This window comes from Diadema antillarum, unplaced genomic scaffold (genome assembly GCF_040938485.1).
Source record: "Diadema antillarum isolate AM-2024a unplaced genomic scaffold, OU_Dant_1.0 scf00000163, whole genome shotgun sequence".
NCBI classification, from domain to species: domain Eukaryota; kingdom Metazoa; phylum Echinodermata; class Echinoidea; order Diadematoida; family Diadematidae; genus Diadema; species Diadema antillarum.
The window spans coordinates 910576-932591 of record NW_027271052.1 but is presented as its reverse complement, the minus strand read 5'-3'; the positions used below and the strand labels follow the sequence as shown (position 1 = coordinate 932591).

Sequence of the window (22016 nt, the reverse complement as noted above, 5' to 3'; positions counted from 1 at the left end):
ATGGAAGTCTACGTAATTTGGTAACCTCATCTGTTAGAAAAGCTAAAAGGAAATATGTTATTGATAATATTAGGGAAAATGTGGGAAACTCCACCCTCATGTGGAAAGTCTTAAGAGAGCTTATACCGAGCGCTAAATCCTCTACGAAAGTTCATAAAATTACATATGATGGAAACGAGTATACAGGGTACAAAGATGTTGCAAATGCACTGAACAACCACTTTTCTAATTTGGTTTTGCGAAACAGAGAAAATGTACATTTTAAAAATGATCCTATGCAATATGTACCGAGAGCACGTACAACTTTTGAATTCACTTCGGTGTCAGCTGATGAGGTAAAGAAGTGTATTGATAAAACGCCCCGAAATAAGGCTACTGGGCTTGACACCATACCAGCTTGTATCCTACGGGACACTGTGTCAGTTATCCTTAAATCTTTTACCCACATAGTAAATTTGTCATTGAAAGATGGTGTTATCCCGAACGAGTGGAAGTGTGCTAAAATAACACCTCTATTCAAGGGTGGTGATACAACTGATCCCTCAAATTATAGGCCAATATCTGTTTTGCCTGTAGCTTCAAAGATTTTAGAAAAGTTGGTGTTTAAACAAGTATATGCTTATCTTAATGAAAATGATTTATTGACAAAAAAACAATATGGCTTTCGCCCAAAATTTTCTTCAGAAATGGCATTATTAAACCTCACTGAAAATGTAAATAAAGTTATAGATGTTGGACAAGTTGTTGTTGTGGTTACCCTCGATCTTTTAAAGGCTTTTGATATGGTATCCTTTGATATTTTGATTGAAAAATTACGATTTTTCGGATTTTGTGAGGATACTATACGCTGGTTTGTAAATTATTTCAGCCAAAGAAAACAACAAACTGTAATCAATGGTAATGTTTCAAAGGAGGGTGAGGTGCTCTGTGGGGTCCCTCAGGGAAGTATTTTGGGACCTTTGTTGTTCATCATGTATATGAATGATTTGCCTCGGGTAGTTAGAAATTGTCAAGTGTCGCTTTATGCGGATGATACCTGTATTTATTATGCATCCACTGATCCTATTGAACTTGAAAGAATTGTTAATGATGATTTACGTACCGTGCATGAATGGTTACTTCATAATAAGCTTATGTTGAATGTTAAAAAATGTAAATGTATGTTTATAGGTACTAAGCGTAATCGTAAAAAAATTGAAAATGTTAGTATAAGAATTAATGGTACTCAGTTAGAAAAGGTAAAAAGTTGTAAATATCTAGGTGTTATCATTGACTCAGAATTCTCTTGGAAACCACAGGTTGACAGCGTAAAAAGTAAAGTGTTACGTAATTTGTACGCTTTAAGAAGGGCAAGACCATACATTGACCAAGACACCGCATTAACCCTGTATAATACAATGATTCGTCCTCACTTTGAGTACTGTAACACCATCTGGATGAAACCAAATTCTGGTCACATAAAAAGACTGCAAATACTTCAGAACAGAGCCTTGCGAACTGTTCTGAAAGTGGATCATCGTCACAATAGACGAGATTTGTATGGGAGGCTGCCTATTGACTGCCTCAGTGCAAAAGTGAAAAAAGATCTTGTTGTTTTTATTTACAAGGTTTTGAATAACCTCTTGCCTGATTTTCTGACTTATCAAGTGAACGTAAAAGTATCTAATTACAATCTGAGGAACTCGGCATTTAAAGTATTGTTACCAAAACCAAAGACCAATTTCTGCAAAAGTAGTACTGTTTACATAGCAGCTCAATTATTCAATCAATTACCGGAAGCCACGAGAACATGTACAAGGTTAGCACAATTTCTGAAGGATATCGATTCTGTTTTCTTACTTGATTTATGAGTTTTTCTATTTCTGAGTAATATCTTCTTTTTTTTTAATCACTTCCTTTCCGAGATTTTTTTCTTCTTCTTACTGCATTCTACTGTCTGACTGTTTTGTAAAGAGTGTTGTGTATATATGTATTTTTTTTCATCTTTTTGTTTCGTTATACCGATTATTGTCTATGTATTATTCTATACGTTGATTGTACCACATTATGTTTTTTGTACAGTGTATATCATACGGACTTGCTGAAAAACAGCCTAACGGCTGAGTGCAAGTATGTTTTACCCGTGTTTAAAACAAACAAACAAACAAAACAAACAAGTTATCACACGGTTCACACGGGTAACAATAAAGTAACCTTATCTATCCCTGATAACCTCTTAGCTTAAGCACAATTACTTTCAGAGGGAAGTGATATTGCTGGAATTTAAAATTCAGCAGTAGAGAGGCTTTTCTGCCTTATAGTTAGCTAACTTCCAAAATATTTGTAAGTCGAGGAGATGCAACATGTGAGTTAACAATGGTTAAAGCAAAATCAGAAACCCCACGTGACCCGTGTTTATCTTTCAGTCTTACATCTCTCAACATAAAATGGTTCATTTTGATTTGCCAATGACGTTACAGGTACTAATAATACCTGTGAATAATGGACGAATCCTTAATATTTGTTTTGATTCAATCAAGTTCTTGAAGCAAAATCTCAAAGCCAATTTCTTATACTATTGTATTATGTTTAAAGGGGATGGCTACTAACTGAACAGTGGGAATCAGTGGGAATGCTAGGGGATGATTGTTCCAATTCTTATGGGATTCATTTAAGAGTACATTATATATCTATTGTTGTGTGAAAATCATTTGCTTCAGAACAGTCTCATATTCAAGTAATGTGCAGTTTAATGCCCCGTCACTGTACAGGCATGCTAACCTGGAAACATTAAACTGCACATTACTTGAATATGAGACCATTATGAAGTAAAAAGATTTCACCCAACAATAGATATATAATGTACTTTTAGATGAATCCCACAAGGATTGGAACAATCATCCCACTGCCTGGAAACATCGTTCGATCGGCGATCGTTAACGGGCCGTTAACGATCGCCCCGTCACTGTACAGGTATGCTAACCTGGAAACATTGAACTGCACATTACTTGAATATGAGACCATTCTGAAGCAAATAATTTTCACACAACATAGCTACATATATAATGTACTCTTAAATGAATCCCACAAGGATTTGAACAATCATCCCCCAGCATTCCCACTGATTCCCACTGATCAGCTACTAAGGAGCCAATATTACTGAACCAGTTTCTACATATTAGTATGTTCCTCATATTACACGTTGTTTATACTTGCTTACCGGTATGTATTTGTTTCATTCCATCTCAGATTGATTATTTTGTGTTGTTATTTCTGTCTTGAAATCAAAAGAAATGTAAAATTGTACAAATTGTGGAATATGAAACAATAAAAATAAGTATGTGTATACCTGCACTTAAGTTTCTTGTTAATTTTCTGGCAATGAATGAGTATGGTCAATATGGTCTTCGGTAGTGTGTGTGTGTGTTAGAATAAGTAGTATGTGTGTATGCTTGCTTTTGTGCGTACTCGTACAAATACATCTGGGAAACATTCGATATTAAAGGTGTCTGTAAGAGTACATACATCTGCAACGAAAACGTTTTCCCCTGGGAATTTCGAACCATTTTACAGGAAACTGAAAAAAGTAATAACCTACTTGATAAATATGTTCATCAAAAAAAAATATGTATGTATGCATACGTAGTATTTACATTTCACAACCCCAGCAGGGACGGGATAGATCGCTTCACTTTCACTGTCTCAGGCTGCTACAAAACCGAAAGGGGCAAAGCGATTCATATAACGATTCAATCAGCTTTCCTCGTTAATTTGAATGTAATGAAAACAGAACATCCACTCCCATCAAAGTGAAACTAATTGTAGCTTCCAAAACATGAAGCTCATAAAAAACGGTACATTGTGCATTCCACTCTGAAGCCGATTCAATGTGAGGATACTAAACATCACTTCGTTGCTTGGATAAACGAGTCAAGACTCCTAAACCCTCTTCGTTTCAATGTGAGACTTCACTTCGTGAAGGGTTTCCCACATGGTAAAGCAGGGGCAAGCACGTGACCTCGGCTTATGACGTGTCAAATTTAAGTTCACATCACCTACTAATTAAGGAGGGTAATTTTGAGGGGAAAATTTATTTCAGATAAGTGCGATTAATTAGGTACAAAAGCTGTTTGGAAGTCAAAATGAAAGTCGGTAAAAAACAATGATGGGCTCAAGTTCAGCAGACAGGATAAAGGCATACTTTGAACCTGAGATGATCAGACTATTATTCTCCAACATTAGATATAGCTTTTTATTTGAGTCTTGCTTTCTTTAACAATGGCCAACATCCCCCGGTCCGAGACCGCAGTAAAAAGAAAAATGTGAAAGCTACCCGCAGTGAAACCGCGAGACTTGAACAAAAAATCCCGAAGACGCCCACGCAAGCAAAGAATCTAGAAACCATATTCACTTTCTCAAATAAGGCAACACCAGATGACAGCAAAGTCAGAACAGCGCATGCGCAGGGTCTGTAAGTTGTTCGATATAAGAACCAACTTTCGCCAAACACATAGCAATCAAACAGTGACCGTGGTGGTGAGCTCTCAAATAAGGCAACGCCAGATGACAGCAAAGTCAGAACAGCGCATGCGCAGGGTCTGTAAGTTGTTCGATATAAGGACCAACTTTCGCCAAACACGTAGCAATCAAACAGTGACCGTGGTGGTGAGCTGACCAATGAAATATCTTTCGCGCCTGACGGAATTATGTGAGATGCATGGAACATAACTCACTCATCCCAACATGACATAACATGGCTTGGAGTGTTATCAATCCACTGGTGTTTATCTTCTTCTGCTTTCTCCCGTTCTTCTCCCGTGCCATCATATTCAGTGAGTATTTATGGAAAGGCGAAAGCCGGAAGTTTCAGTCTGTTTAGAGTTTTGAGAGAGAAAAAACAATACGCGCGTGGCAAACTGTTAAGTAAGTTGTCATTGAGAGACAGGTAGTGGCTGGCGCAAAGTCTAGATTGGGACACAGAGGTTACATAGTTTGGCCAATTTGTGCTTCGGCACCAGCCACAACTGAACTGAGCTGAACTGAACGTCATGTTCAACTTGATTTTGAGTTAACTAAAGTATAACTAAAGTTTCATTAAAATGAAAAGAATAGATAGTTGAAATCAAAGTATGGAGAATTATAGTTTAACAGGATTTCATTCGTGCCTAATCTTATATGATATAATAACAGATTGCTAATAGAGTTTTCAATCTATTCTTAGCTATAGGCGAAAACTTGTCTCGACAAACAGAGAGCATGAGCAGAAAAGTGTTGCCTGACAGAACAACAACAAAAACAAATTGTAAACCATCGTAAACGAGATTTAGCGTTCTGAAAGGTGGCAGGATCAGTGTAACTTAACGGATTCATGATGAATGTCTTCAAAGGAAAGGATATATCAAATTACCATTCATCATTAAACCGGTGCTCCGGTGCACCGCGGTGGGGTGGTGATATGGCTCTGTTGGTAGCGAGTCTGTCCCCAGATCCAAGGGTGCCAGGTCGCCCCCTCGTGGTTCGCCCCACAGGTGACTAGCAGTAGTCAGCAAACGGCATCCTCCAGGAATGTAGTACATTATGCTTGAATGAATGAATCAATAGATGATTGCTCTGTCGTGAAGGGAAAAATCCATGAATTTTACATTGATGAATAATTAAGCAATTACCGCAAGCCCATCGTGATCGTAAAACTTAAAGTCAACAGGACTGGTGCACTAGGCTCCAATCATTAATCACGAAGCGAAAACCCGGTTAACTCAATTTGTCTGCGAGCACGATACCAATCTGTTCTTTATTTTGTGTGTGTGAGTGTGTGTGCGTGTTGTGTCTGTGTCTGTGTCTGTGATTATCTTTATAGGATTGCAGTCCACAGGGGCCACGGAATGTTAGAGCTACAGACCACATGAGGTCGCCGGAGCCTACACCAGGTCGAGCTTGAACGGTTTAGACACAAGTGATAATGATCAGAAAGTTCCTAATGAGCGGATATGAATTTGACTCATATTTCATGCAAATAATGTCTGTTGACTGTAGGAATGTCGAGCATTGTATTTTCCCCTTCCTTGCTTTCGATGTTTGTGTCTATGAAGGGTTATGGAAACTGTCCAGCTAGAACATGCGAGAGATACCCAAGTGAAATTTTATACCATGTCCAGCGCAACCAACGACTATCGTAAAGACCGCTATCGATGTTACCTTCCCTTTGTAATAATGGGAAGACGATATATTGGCCATCCCTGCCGCTGTCAAAGGCCACTCTGAAACCGAAAGACGCGTCGCACTTATATCAAAAGAGTGACAGCTTGAGAACATTGTCATGTGTCGATCTCGAGTGTTGGACTTAATGATCCCTTGTAAGCTTTCGAAGCCATCACCCGTCATTATACCGAAGATTAATGTTTACAAAGATGTGACAGTTAATGAGGCAGGAGCCGCATAACAGTTGTTATTGGTTTTCTTCTTGATGATGGTGGTGGTGGTGGTGGTGGTGGTGGTGTACGTGTGTGTGTGTGTGGGGGGGGGGATTACGCTTAGTGTAAAGTTATGCAGTATTTAAAGTCCTGAGGGGTGGTATTCTGAGGTCGTAATTAAGTCTGTAATTAACTTCGTGATTAAGTCGTGAAGTTAATAGGCCCTTAATCATGGGCAAAATCGGTATTCTGAGGACGTAATTAAGGTATGATTAAAGTGTCCCCTGTAATTATCTTAGGTCCCTCCCATCTAATTGTTATTCCATCCAATCAGACGCGTTGTTAGAAGCCAAAACGATGATTACACGCGCAAATATGCCCTCAATGCGCGCTCCTGCACGCCCCCTGTAATTACAACCCAAGAGATCCGTGCGCACACTCCGGTATTTGATTACAACCCCTCACCTACGCACACGAAGACCTCAACCTCTTTGCTTACATAAAATGACAAAATTCCTCGAAGATCGACTATATTTCTTTTTTTCTCTGAATTCTACGGATACCATGATAACAAGATTCAACCGCTCCTCGGTTACCGAAGACGGTAAGCATCGTTGTGGCCGAGAAAACACGATGTAATGCGTGATATCGGAGTAGTTAATGACACTCTTTGGTATCATTAAGTTTTCCATTAACTTTCATACTTAATTACACCCTCAGAATACCGATTCGTAATTAACTCTGTGATTAAGTCCTCTCAGAGGTGCACGCGCATTGATACGCGCAAACGCGTAGGTCCTTCCCGCCAAAACGCTTGTTGCTATGGTAGTTAATATACCCCCTACTTAATCATGCTCTCAGAATACCAATTCGGTAATTAAGTGCTAATCAGACACTTAATTAGCTCTCACAATACGGCCTGGGCAATGTCGTTCATATGTTCGCTTGTTTGTTAGTTGTTTTTGTTTTTGTGTTTTTGTATATGTATATATAAATCATAAATATACAGTATATATATGTATTTTTTTGGAGGGGGGGGAGGGGGTGCGGAGGACTGGGTTGTCAGCAATACTGCCAAATTCCAGATCATCTTCAAATCTATCTTCAATCCTGTGGTATAGTGGATAAGACTCTCGACTTCCAATCGGAGGACCCGAGTTCGATTCCGGCCCAGTACGTACTTCCGTAGCTTCTACCCACAATGTCCCTCTCAACCCAGGTGTATAAATGTGCATCTTGCAACGGTTATGTAATAGTAATGGCAGGGCCCTCTTGTAGAGCAGAGGCAACGTTGAAGAGGTTACCCTGGGTAAAGAGGACCTTATCATTATCCTACTTAGTCATGTCAGTAGTTTTATTATCAGTCTGGAAGTTCAAAGGCCTTCGTCAAAATAATGAATAGGTTGTAAATATAGTGTCATGGTCATATATTTTGTTCTTCTATCGTTTATTTACGTATAATACACAAAACTCTTCGAACAATTGTAATTATGGAGAAATAGAAAGCGAAACACATTCTGATATCCTGAGAAACTCAAATTTTCTTTTATTTATCTGTCATATGTCTAACGAAGTTTCTGATGTTGTAGCTCGTTAAGGTTTAAACAAATTTTCAGTTTTCGTTTTATGACATATTCGAGAAATTATCATCTTCGCGTTCGTCTCCTTAAAATAAGCTGCTTGGTTGTGGATAAAATGATTGCCATAATCAATTTGTGTGTAAAATATGTTACAATGCTGTTCGTAGTAAACATTAAAACCTTGTCACACATTATGTCGCCATCATGTTTTGACACTTATGGTTAATAGCCTAAGTTTATGTATTTTCACATTAGAGTTCGCCATGAATTTACATTAGTGATTGTTTCTAACATGGTCCCTCCTCTCGCTTTCAGTCACATGGTGCTGTGTGAGGCTAAGCTCTTTCTGTCCTTTACCAGGTTGTTTACAATGTCTTTTACAATCTTTTCTAACCCAAAGAATGATCAAATGAGGAAACAACTGGATTATTGTAGCCAAATCTTTTGCTGTCTTTATGGGAATACTTTTCAAAGGTTGTTACTTAAAACATGATGTGTTTTCAGTTGTTAGAGTGCCAATTTCCCACGAGTATGCCTGGTTTGTTTGAATACGTTAGGATAGATAAAACGGGCTCCAACAATATGTTTATGAACAGGCAAGCTAGTAATATTCGATCTTGAGGGACTGCTACTTACAAATAAGGCCATAAGCAGATGGGGGAGGGGGCATAAGGAGAAATCAACTCCGAAAGTTTTAGAGTGCGACTCTGTGTTATAGGAAAATACTGCACATGCACTTCTAGAAATACATACATATTTTATCTTTAAACGAGTAAAAAAAAACACGTCCTAAAGAAAGAAGTTGGGGTAGGTGGGGGATTTTTAGGTTAGGGGCAGGGAAATCACTTTCACAACCTAAAAGAAGAAGAATAAAAAAAAAAATCCTGCGCGGCCTTGCAACCACAGTGGTATCAGTAAGGTGTACAGTATTATTCGCCATGTCCACCAACATTATATACAGCAATTGCATGCCGATTGCATAAAAAAGTGAACATGAACATACCAATTTTTGACATCAGGTCCCTTTTATATCGTTCATATGATCATTGGTTGTGTGCCACCCGATTAACTCACAAGATATGAGTAAGACTGACCCAATGAGTTCTACTGTACTCACTGGAACCTTTGAAGTAATCTCATGTGCAATCTTTATTGCTCTTATTTCTTTTTATTGCTCCGACTTTCTTTCCCTCCTCTCCCTTTATGTATCTCTTTTTTCCTCTCTCTTTACACCTTCTTTTCCAAGTGTTTTTCTATTTCATTTCCCCTGTCTTCTCTCTAGATATCTTCTTCTATCAAAGTATATCTCTTTCTTTCTTCTTTTTTCCCTCTGTTTCATTCTCTCTCCTCTTTACATCCCTATGGGGTTTTTTTCTCCTTAAATCTCTTAGGTGCTATTTTGAATGTATTTTTGGTGTGAGTTTTAACTGTATGTATATTTTTTTTACATGATTTTCAACTTTGCATGGCTGTTATGGATACACTCTTTGAATATATATATCTATATATTATACTCTATATATAACGTCACATGCAAACTCCCATTGTAAATCTTCGGACTGTGTAATGAGTAAGACTTAATAAACCGAGTTGAGTTCGAATTTGAATTATTAACATGTAATATTTTGTGATCTCTACGGTGATATGTTCTTACTCATCCTTCTTGCTTATTGTTGTAGAAAAGTTGAACAAAGTCTAGGTCTAAAGTCCGAACACAATGAGGAGCCATAAAATATAACCATTATGGATGGTCGTTTGTCTATCTCAGCTAGACTAACTCAATTAGGTGTCGATTTCTGTTTTTCTTCATAAAAACAAGCTGTCACCTATAATCCTCCATTGTTTTTACACGCAGATCATGAGTTCCTTCCGGAATATAACAGAACGACGGTTTTTTATGACGACAGCTCGGAGACCTCCCGGCCCCATATCGTCTGCTGGACCTTCAATACATCTTGCGACACGAGAGTACGCATTTCCCTCTCAGCTCGGCCGAGTGTTCCCCCGACGGTTCGGGTGTACATCGGCGACGGCATACCTCCAGTTCCCGGCAAGGACCCGAGGGATTATTTCAAACCTTTGGTGAAGCTCCGAGCCTTTGGATCTACCGCCGCAGCAACCTCAGTCAGCAATGCTGCTTGGGTAGTCAGTGTGAACGAGTTGCCCGATCAATATCCAGCAGCTTTCACCATGCTCGTTGCCTCTGTCTCTCCGCCAGGTAGACGTCAAGATAAATCATGACCCCAGTCCCATGACCAAAATTCCATCACAAGATGATAAAGATGATGATAATTCTGATAACAATGATGATGTGATGGTAATAGTCCTTACGAAAAAAAAAACATACTGACAGCTCAAATGATATAAGAGAAGTATTATTATAACAACAACTAAAACCACGATGATAATGATAATGACTATTATAGCAATAACAGTGGCGATACTGCTAACATTAATGATAACTCACCATGCAATAATTTATGCTCTATTCTTCTGACAGCACAACTTTGATAAGTCTCAGTGATTTCATGACACTTACTGCCTCATTATTCGATGTATAATGAATAGCTGTGAAACAGTTCTACACACTATTTGGCGTCTGTATACCCCATAATATTCATAATCCTCCTCGTTACCGATAAGAATGATGATGATAAGGGCGGAACGCTCTCACGCGATGAGCACAGCTCTGATTAACCCACTCACAGAAGGTCTCTTCTCGCTCGAGCTTAATATCGCAGTTACCACGTGATGACACCATAATTCATAGTAAGAGAACGTCTTAAATGAAAGCATGGGATTATTAAGCAGAGGAGTAAAGATATCAGGTGTGAGATTTCTTCAATTTGTGTGCCCTCTGTACAACTTAAATTTGTAAGATCCCAACTGCTGTTCTACATTTCAATAAACATGTCAGAAGAGGGGAACCAGCGGGGATCGAACCTGTCATCTACTGCTTTCCGAGCAGCGACACTACCACCAGGATACCCTTTGTTACTGGCAGTTACACAATGAACTTGGAACAATTATACCCAAGCTCCGAAATTCCGACATCGATATGTCAAATAGTCCAACGCCAAGGCGGACAAGGCATTATTCAAAGAAAGCAAGAGATCATTCCTGGTTCCTTTTCGATATTTTTGTTGGAAAAATGAAGATCAGCAGTTGTGACAAACTGAAGAAAACTCATATCTCAAGAGAACATCTTGATGGAAAATTAATCGCGATAATCGCATATATATCTAATACAGTGAGATCGTTGCTTAGTTGCAAAGATCACGGACACAGAATCCTGAGGTCACGGGTTCGAGTCCACTGGTGGCAGCGGCGGTACCTGCGGGCAAGGCGCTTTTATACTCAGTGTTCATTTTGTTTGAGGTGACTTTTACCCGTTGGGCCACATGATTGTAGGTTCGTTCATGTCAAATAAATCTCACCTAATACTCAAATGTCAAATCACGAGTCTAAAACTGCATTGCTGCGTTGTATCTTTCAGAGCCTATATTGTTACTCCCCGGTATGTCGCACAACATCAGCTCCCCGAATTACGGGGAGACATACCCCGATAACTTCTACGGTCTGTGGACGCTCCAAGCCCCGCCAAACTCTGCCATCGCGATGAACGTCCTGGCGTTTCAGACGGAAAAGTGCTGCGATGACGTATTTATCTTGTTTAGTTCTGATTCCACCAGTAGCCACGAGAATATCCATTTGTCCGGTTCTGTGGTCACTCCTGATACCATATTCCCCAGCGTGGCGTTCAACACTTCCTTTCTCTCGGTCGTGTTCACCAGTAACAACAAGATTGCGATGGGTGGATTCTTGCTTGCATTTAAGGCAGTAATCATTTACGGTGAGTGGAAAAAATGTCATTCTCTACTTCTTGTGCTGTAGTACATGATGCAATACAACGGGGTGAATAAAGGGTTATAGTCTTATACTGTTTTTCTAGGATGAAATTATATACATTGAAGACGCCAATCTCTTTTCTTGACTGCTATGGCTCATACAAATCACTTGATCTAGGTATTACTATTGCATTAAACGTTAATTCGATTACTTTATTCCCATAAAATAGAAAGAAATACATACAAAGTGTGTAAATAAAGAAGTTGAGAAGTACTAGTTATAAAGTATAATACAAAATACATCATGCAAATGAATGTATAGTATACACCTGAAATGATACATACTTTGGAAGCATGACATTAAGAAGTAATTAAAGCGATTTGAGTTGGATCTTGTTGAAACAAATTAATAACAACACATCACTGCAAAGTCCATCCCAACTTCAAAGTGGCATTGCTGCAGACATGACAAAGGCAAACATTAAAAAGCCGAATTCATCTTCATATCACCGATATTTCTACCTCATGATAACGTATGAAACGTGCAATTTCATTCCTTTCAAGAACTTTTCCTGACATTTATCCGAGACAGCATTAGAGCAAACTTAAGCCAAGCTTGCACCCCCACGAAATTTAACAAGGTTCACGTACGCTCATACGCTAAAGAGTTTGTCTGATGATGTACCGATTACTTCGTTGTCACATGCTTAAAATTTGGAACTTGTTTCAAATTGTTTGGAGCCCACCTTGCCATGGTCTGCGAAACTAAACTAACCATAATGGAATAGAACACAATATCGAACGAGTCACACACGTCAACGTACACCTTAAATTGCCAAAAACGTCACGCACAGGGCTCTAAGTAAAGTGTGATAGTGCCTTTGAGCTTGCAGATTGGGTATAGTAACTTATTTCATTTTGATATTCTACACGAACGTGAATGTCATATCTGTTGCAGAACTCAATGCAAACAAAGATGTAATCACCACTGAATCCCCCTGGCTTTACACCAATGTGTCCTCCACAACAGTTACCTCGAGGGCGCCATCTACGTCAGGTATTCATCTCTTGCCGATACTTTTATGTTCTTCGGTTAAAGATGAACTAGAACCTTTTGGTTCTCCAGTTTGTCATTAAAAATATATATATATATGAAGAAAATTTTTAAACAATAAGACGTGGTCACTCTTAGCATCGTTCCATTATGTCTACAATACCCAATAATAAATAATTTGCAATAATGTTTCCGAGCCACGACATCAAACTGATTTGTGCAAACAATATTGCTTATAACGTTGAGTGAGGTCAGGTTTGCGTGATTCGCATGTGTAATTATGTATGTATTATGATAATGATTCCATATTTCTTTTTTACTGTTCAAATTAGTTTTTATCAAAAAATCATTCATCAAAAGACTGAATATCATATAAAAGAAAAAAACACAGAAAAATATAAGTTTGTGCAAGATAACTCCCGTGCCCCTTCATTCAAAAATAATCGTCGACATGAAAACAAGTACAAGTGTACTAGATGCATGCATGACGGGAATTCTATTCTACACTCTTCTTTGACCTCGTGTATGCAACATTTTTTCTCTGATGTCACCCTTTAATCTTTCTTGTACGAATCTTGTAGGTGAAACGTTTGCAACAACTGTTACGCCTAGTTTGCCTGAAAACATGGCTATGGTGACGATCCTAACGGCTATTCTGTCTGTGACATACTTTACCATATTGATAATCTTGGTGTGTTTGCTGTTGCGGACTTGTCGGAGGAAAAGAGCACGACTTAAGTCAAACCCACCCCAGGTACGTTGGATTTTTTTTGTACAAAATTATTTCTTATGAACTACGTCATATTCATGTCGGTTTATTTTCTGCAGAATGTCTATATTTTTCTGTTGGAAATGAAAAAAAAAATAAATGAATGACCGAATGAATTTTGAATACTATATATCATCAATCAAGTAACACATCAGTATTTTCATTGAAGTTTCTGATTTTAAACAACTTGCCTATTACTCATAGTTCACATTTTGAGTAAATGTTTTGCATTAATGCATTGTCTATTAAAAATTTGTTTTGAATCTTTTTCAATCTAAATTTATAATGAAGGTTAATTCGACTTAATAAATCCTCCTACATTTTCTTTACAACAATCTTTACGATATTGCAAAGATAATGTGCATTTAATAGTAATCAGCCTGTGCTTTCCGTTGTAATGCAATGTAATGCCTGAGTGACATCTTCACGGGAAGCAAACATTGTATGCTGCGATTCAATAACCATCTTTTGGTTTATACACTTCACCACTATTCTGAGACGTTTGAAATTGACGTTCTACATTCAAATTGAAAATAAAAACATTTTGTCTCATTTCCTGATATTTTGGAGCAAAATAGATTATGGGCACCTGAGGTAAGAAGAAATGTTTATAAAGAGCAACAATATTGCTGATCACCTGATAGAGTGAACGCAGTGTCTGCATGACGTGACTAAAAACCTTTTCTTCATTTGATTTGGTCCCTGGTCAAATCAGTTGATGACTTCCCGGTTCATGGACGATCCCCAAGTGTACTGCGAGTTCTCTCCTAAGACGACGTCGGACCCCGATCTGCGGTTGTTGGGTGCGTCCGGTTACGTGAATAGTTGCTCTGCGATGATGCCAGGGTGTAAAGCGGAAAAGGAAAAGACGAAGAATGACGAGGAGGCATACGCTGCGATACCGGGTGCGGAAACAGCCCTGTATCAGGAGCCCATGACTGCCGGGGGCGACACAAAAGGTGAGCCCTGGGCTGGTAGCCCGGGGCGCGACCCGTTGGTTTCTCCCACCTCGATCATTGATGCAATGACAGGTATCCCACCATCATCCCCTCCTCCATTGCCAGATTACGACTTTTCTCTGTTTGGCACCGACCTTAACGACCCGGAAGCGAATAAACCTGTTCCGGGTCCCAACACAGGCTCGCCCATCTATGCTAATGAGCAGGCCTGCGCGAGACCAAAAGTCCTGAGTATGTACGCCAAGAAGAGCCGGGAGCGACATCGGTTACCTGGGGGTTCCATTTCAGAAGAGGGGGAGGGGGAAGGTACCTTAAAGAGTGACTCTAAACCATGTCCATGATCATTTTACGAAAGGAAATACAATGAGACGCGCAGACCAAGAAATATAAAACGTTCATCAAACTCCAAGATAGAACATGGAATGTTCAAGTTTACCATAACCCCACATCACATTGAGAAAAACGATGACGTCAAAAGTTTTGATCCATTAAAGTGATATGTATACAATGGTGTTAATACGATCATTATGGAAGTCTAAGGTTTAGCAACTGTAACCGTGACAACGCACTCCAACACAGAAATATTATCGTTTACATGGTTGATAGGTTATTTCCCGGTTACAATAATTTCAATCAATTTGCGTTTGAATTCAATTTACATTTATTTCAACTTTTCACGTATAATATTGACGCGAACATCTTATTGAAGTTCAGTAACTGGCAATGGATAGCATACAGTAATGCCGTTGTAAACAAGTAGAACAAGTAAGGTACAGGTATACAAACTACAAGTTACACGACGTTTAGTATGACAATAACAATGAACGTGGAACAAAATCATAAGGGATTGGGTATTTGTATAGTATATAAAATTTGACAGAACTTACATTTTATCTTTGAGGAAGGAATCAACTGAAAAGCTCGTAAGATTGTCTAGGATAGGCTAAATCGGGAGAAAGGGAAATAAAAGACGGACCTAAAGAAACATGGAAAAGTGAAGCATTGAAACGTAATAAGCTCACGTACATACGTGTACATGCACGAACATCACGCACATGAGTCATTGACAATACGGTACATAACATTATTCAACTGAACTCTGATTCACGCAAAGGGACAACTACAACAACATCGACAAGAAACACAAATCTATGTTTTATAATATCCAGCCTTTTCTTGTTTAATGTCTCATGAGATACATAATATTCATGCTTTGCTCATATTATACTATCGGGATGCGAAGAATGACAAAGAAAAGGAATCCTAAGTAAACCAACTAATAGAGCGCGGTCAGAATGGCAAAAGATCGAGACGTTTGGAGAGGCGGTAGAGAGGGAAATTCCCCTAAATGGAGTGGAAAGTTTCGCGAGAAGTTTCATGGAAAGTTTTGCAGGAAGTTTGCTGTCACACTGGCAAAACTTCGAGATCTTAAAAATCGTGATCTCAAACTTCTCGATCTTTTGTCAGTATGACCGCGCCTAGTAAGGTGTGTCAAACGAAATACCTGGAGGTAACTGTGATGTGATCGAAATTTGCATGACTTTCGTATTTGGAAAAAAAAAAATCAGAATAGACTCGTATCCAGTCCAAAGGAATACTCGTTTCGTGTTGACGTCTATTTGAGTAATGATTGTGATTGAACAACACTGGTTGGAGAAAACACTGGGCAATATCAAATTCACTTAACTCACTTGTTTTAATCTCGTTTTTTTTAAAATAAAAAATTCAATTGTTCTGTGTCTAATTATAGGTCTAGTGATTGGAGCCAATTTGAATATAGAACGGAAACGTACTTTAATCTGTTCATGTATTGAATGTAACCTCTTACTGTCTCCTTCAAATTCACGTGACAAAACTAATTGCTTGCTTCACGGTAAACCGATACCACAATGTATACTTGAGATGCACAGTATAATCTATTTGATCGTGACAGGTTTGTCAGCGTGGGTCTTCATTGTGGAATAGTAAGTGATAGCATTGGCTGACTAGAGCTAGTCAGTTAGTGGTATGCAAAGAGTTAAACATTCCCCACTCGGTTCTTCAATGATGTGTAAAACAGACCACTGCACTGGGAACATATAAAATCTCATTACTTATATCCGTTGGACAGTGCATGCATGTGTTTTTCTTCTGTGCGTATCAAGGATACATACTCATTCACATCGTAATATTTCAGCTTATCTCACTGGGGCTCGAACCCTTGATCTATTGATGTTCTGTGTATATTTCCATAAACTCACTCCATACCACACTCATTGAAAACTTCGCACAAAAAGCAGAAACAGTAGTTGTTGTTGGACTCCAGTATATTCGAAAAGAAATAATGTATTTGATAAATGCACTAAAAGGCACACCAAAGAATGTGCTATAATTATATTGAGGGAGAGAGAAAGAGAGAAAGAGAGAGAGAGAGAGAGAGAGAGAGAGAGAAGGGAGAGAGAGACAGGGAGAGACAGAAGGGGAGGGCACCCACGAGTCATACAACCTACGAGTTTTTTTTTTTGTCTGGTGTCGTACTCATGGGCTGACTTGCATGACTTGTGGGTCGTATAACTCGTGGGCTGTATGACTCATGGACTTATTTTCAATGTTGGGCTCCTGGGCCGTATGACTCGTGGGTGTCGGTCTCGTGGGATGACCCCTATTTATCTTGAATATGCATTTCTGAGATTAAAACAAATCCCTCCATTCGTGCATTGTTGTATTCATTTACATTATTTGCGTAGACGAGTGATATGTCCTGTAACTTTTCTTATCAAAGGTCTACAATTTTGCTGTTTTATGCTGTATAAATCCCACCCTATTTTGATATATTTGTATCGTCACCTTTATAATAATATGTCACTACAACTATGAAGTTTTCATCTTCACACACACACAAATACCAATTATCCGTTTTGATGTCTATCATATGTGTACAAACAAGGTAAACCACAATTGCGTATTGATTTTACCATCAAAGAAACGCGAGTGGCCGAGAGCACACGCCTTATACAATATTCATCCTATGATTCTAGCACCAACATTTTTTTCATTTGTTTCCTAGGCAACTGATTTTTATCTTTGACTGTCAAACAGCTTCGACATTGTGATGAGATAAAATTCAATTTTTGTCACATAGCGGTAGAAGGAAACATTTATCTGCTGGTCTTCGTTTATGTATACGAGAATATTCCGTTACTGCTTTCACGTCTCGCACTTGAAAGACAGCAAACAGTTTAAAATTATATTGGTAATCTCGAGCTTTGATACGACATAATAATATAATATCAGTGTATATAAAGATATACAGTTACACGTATACCGATAAATGAAAATCATTGGGCACTTTTTACGATGCTATGCAAATAACCAACAGCATTAGATGATTTACCATTTTTCTTCCTGTCTCTATTGGAACAATGTATATCTTGTTTTATCATGTTTGATGTTATAATCAAGTATTTCCGATAGCAATTCGTTGTAAACTCAAGACACATCAAAAGGAAATTCGAACAAGATTAATCTGACAAACGAATCTGAGTGGAGTAACTCTTATAATTGTTATATCATGATGTCGTTGTAAAAATATTAGGTGATAATAGAAATTAACATGTGATGGGAAAGATAAATGCATTCAATATTCTGTTCCAAATCTGTTGCTTTAAAAGGTTATGGTGCTCTTGATGTAGTGCTTGTCGTTTAAATTAGGATCCGTGTCATTTTTCACATTCTCGAACTTGCCCTTAAATGTTAAGAAGTAATATTTATGCAAGAATTCTCGGATAAGCAAAAACTTCTGATTATTTTCGCCTCTCGTATCATGATTTAGATATTAAAATACGAAATGTAACTTAAACTTGCTTGATGTGAACAAATTCCTGCTGACAGCATAAGTGAAGTATGCAAATCAGTTCCAAGTATCTGAGTTTCTGTTTCGTCCTGGGAAGAAACATCATAAATCCATAATTGCTTCTACACATGATTCAAGATAATTATATTGATCTGCGAGTTATGTGCATCTTGGTACAAGTAAGTTTGCATGCATGTATTTTGAAATATTCCTACGATATCTTTATGATATCTTTGATTCTATTTCTCTGTATATTTGTATATTTCTAATTATAAACAATTAGATAAAAATATAAAAGTCAAATTATTTTGGGTTGTTTTTATTTGTGAATGGCAGTCACGACAGCAATATTTGCAATGTAAATATGCAACCACAAGTCGTAGTTGTCTTGAGAATGCAGAATGTTATGTGGATATCAATGGTAGTTATAACCACGTGGATAAGCCTACGACATTGCCTTTAAACACGTGACTCATGGGCGCATCGAATTTTGAAATGATGGACTTTGGAACAGATTAAGAGTGAGGATGAAGAAAGTAGGAAGGAAGACATAAATCAGAGCGAGAAATGATCGTCAGCTGAGATAACTTGTGCTGTTTTTGTTTGTTTGTTTTAGAGCGTATGTTTGGACTGAGCTGGCGTGTCTCATAATTCGTTACTTTCCTAATTAATGAAGTTGCTCTCAGTCAATATACGTTTCTGATCTAATAAAAGATACACAAACAACGGAAACTTTGTTTTTCTCCTTCATTTCTTTCTTGAAGTAGGAAAACCACATCAAAAGACCAGAAATATAAATGTCACTGTTTTATATATATATATATATATATATATATATATATATATATATATATATATAAAATGTATATACATAGTATATATGATATAGTATACAGCACCACGTATAGGGTAAGGAATAAGTGGTACATATAGGTACCCACAAAGGGACAACCCTCTCCGATTATCATCTTTAATTTGAGTATTTGTCAATAGATGGTTTGTTTCCCCTGTTTGACTGTCATGTTGCGGTGGATGCACCTACATACCTCTCTCTCTCTCTCTTCCCCTTTCTCTCTGTGTATACACAAAATCTTTTATCGCAAACTAATAACGCCACCAATGTTGACGTCGCGTCCATGACAACCGCCTCGAGTCCAAGTCAAACTCACAATATTTTCTTATTTCCAACGTTGATTGGACACAAATCCAATCAATATTATTAATGTTGACATTACATTACATGCATATTTATCTCAGACAGAAGTATACTTCCGAGACAGTACAAAACATCTAAACTTTAAAAAGGCAAATGCATGTACACAAATTAATCTAAGGAAAAAAAAACCCAACACATTACATATCATTCACTTGTGCTTAACAGAAACCCTACTCACTGAAGAGCTTGTGTGTTTCAAGCCCCGCTGTCTGCAAGGAGAATTTTGTAACTTGTTGTCATCCAAATTGTAATAAAAACAAAAACACGCTAAGTCTAAGAATAAAATATACATATGCATGAAACAAACTAAAAGGTTTGAGTTTTCCAGAACGCATTTCTGCAGCGCTACAAGAAGAAACAGTAGCTATGGAAAAGAAAAGATCCCTTGAAGTAAATGACAAAGAAGAAGAAGACGAAGAAGACAACGACGAAGACGACGACGGCAAAGATGATGATAATGAATACGAAGAAGAAAAAGAAGAAGATGATGATGATGATGAAAACGAAGAAGAAGAATAATGTAAGAGTGCTACATGTTGTACTGCCTGGACGTTTTCTGTGCCAGCCAAAGGAAACAGTCTTGGGGTAGTTGTTACACATTGCAAAGCGAAGACAGAAGCTCGTCCTTCGAAATGTTGCTATAATTCTCTCAGGTGAGCAATTTTATGGCCCAATCAATAATCCCCATCGAGAGGTACCAAACCGCCCTTTTTCCGAATTATGAGATTTCCATTATTCTTTTTGCTTTAACAAATGAATTGTCTGAATATATACTCTCACTCAGTGCAGTTTACTTTCTTTGGCTCACAACAGCAATACCTCATGTCCTTCAACGTAGACAAAAAAAAAAGGGGGTCAGAAATTGACAATGATTTTTTTTTTTCCGGATAACGCAAGGGGAAAAAATGATCCTGAGCTCTATGAAACAATTAAATACAATATATTTTCCATTGTCTACTAACACTCATAGTAGGAATTCAATCTTCCTCAGAATTAGGAAAGTACTCTCATTACCTCAACATGATAGGAATAAGAAACGTGCATAGATTATGACGATTTTATCATCTGCAAACGAAAGTGGGATTAATTAAGTAGGGGTAATTTACCTTGATTATCTATTGACCATCAATCATCACAAAGCCTAAAAAAAGTGCTGTTTGGGTGCATTTTTTTCACATTTGCACAATGGCAACCGAATTGAAAAAAGAACAAACAAAAACAATGCAATCGCCAGTTCCAATGCTGTTCAATTGATTCTGATTACTATAACCATGAAGGTTGCCTTCTTGGAATGGGACATTTTTTTTTTTTTTTAATCACGACGTCATTCATTATTGCAGTCATTGAAATCCATATTGTTCCTCCAAAAAGAAGAACTGTCCACAACTGACATTGACGTGATGTTGATAGGGTAATTTGTTTGACTTTGCTATGGTTACAAATGAGTCCGGCGCGTACGTAGGCGTTCGGGTCTGTCCGACCGAACGAGCGGCAGCGTTTAGCGCGGCTGTCGATACTGGTAGATGCATTCACGCCTTGCCTTGTCGAATTAGTTGTGTGTGCTTCAAAGGAGTTAATCATAATCGTTTTGTGTTATTTCTTATGCCGTAAAGAAAAGCACAATGCGCCACTCCATTTCATAATAATTATACAAATGCGATTTTATGAGATTGTAAAGTTAGCTTATAGTAGCACAACGACTCCTCACTGAAAATGATTGATATAAAGATAAAAACAAATTATATACGTGCAATTATCATTAGTTTACTGACCATTCATATCAAACAATAAAAAGCTAATTACAAGAAACATAGAGGACATAACTGACAGACTGAAGAAACAGTAAACGCTTGAAATTGATATGATTATGAAAATGATTACATAATATACATAAAAACAATAGAGGGACACTGCATATACAAATGAATATGATTAGAGGGCAAAATTGTCTCCATTCAAAACTTGGCAAAAATATGAAATATGGTTGTGATAGCCAACGGCCAAACATATTGTGTAAATGATTATTAAAAAAAGAAAGAAAATCAGTAAAATAATGTAACACCACCTACATGCGTAATCAGTGATCATGTTCGAGGCCCCACTGGCGAAGCTACAATATAATCATGATAATGATTCATGAAAAAAACAAGAAGCACAGCATGAGACTAACTGCGTGGCAGTGTAACGAAGTATATGGACAGAGTGAAATGTAATAATCCCCGCCAAAGCCTCAATTAGTTCCTCCTACAGTAAAGCAAATTCTGTGGGTAATTGGCGATCGCGGACGAAAATTAAAAGCCCCCTTTAATGCGAGTGTATTAGCCAGGTATCATGCAGGGTTCAGCAATCAAAAATGCATCGTGGTGTGT

General features: G+C 38.0%; 1 protein-coding gene across 1 annotated transcript; it reads left to right on the top strand.

Annotated features, from left to right (window-relative positions):
- The first annotated feature begins 4638 nt into the window (after nucleotides 1-4638).
- LOC139722295 (uncharacterized) lies at nucleotides 4639-15433 on the top strand. Its single transcript, XM_071633604.1, has 6 exons — nucleotides 4639-4811; nucleotides 9825-10187; nucleotides 11466-11822; nucleotides 12776-12874; nucleotides 13453-13625; nucleotides 14356-15433. The coding sequence occupies exons 1-6, from the start codon at nucleotides 4733-4735 to the stop codon at nucleotides 14938-14940; spliced, it is 1656 nt and encodes a 551-aa protein (XP_071489705.1). The 5' UTR covers nucleotides 4639-4732; the 3' UTR covers nucleotides 14941-15433.
- Nucleotides 15434-22016: the final 6583 nt, after the last annotated feature.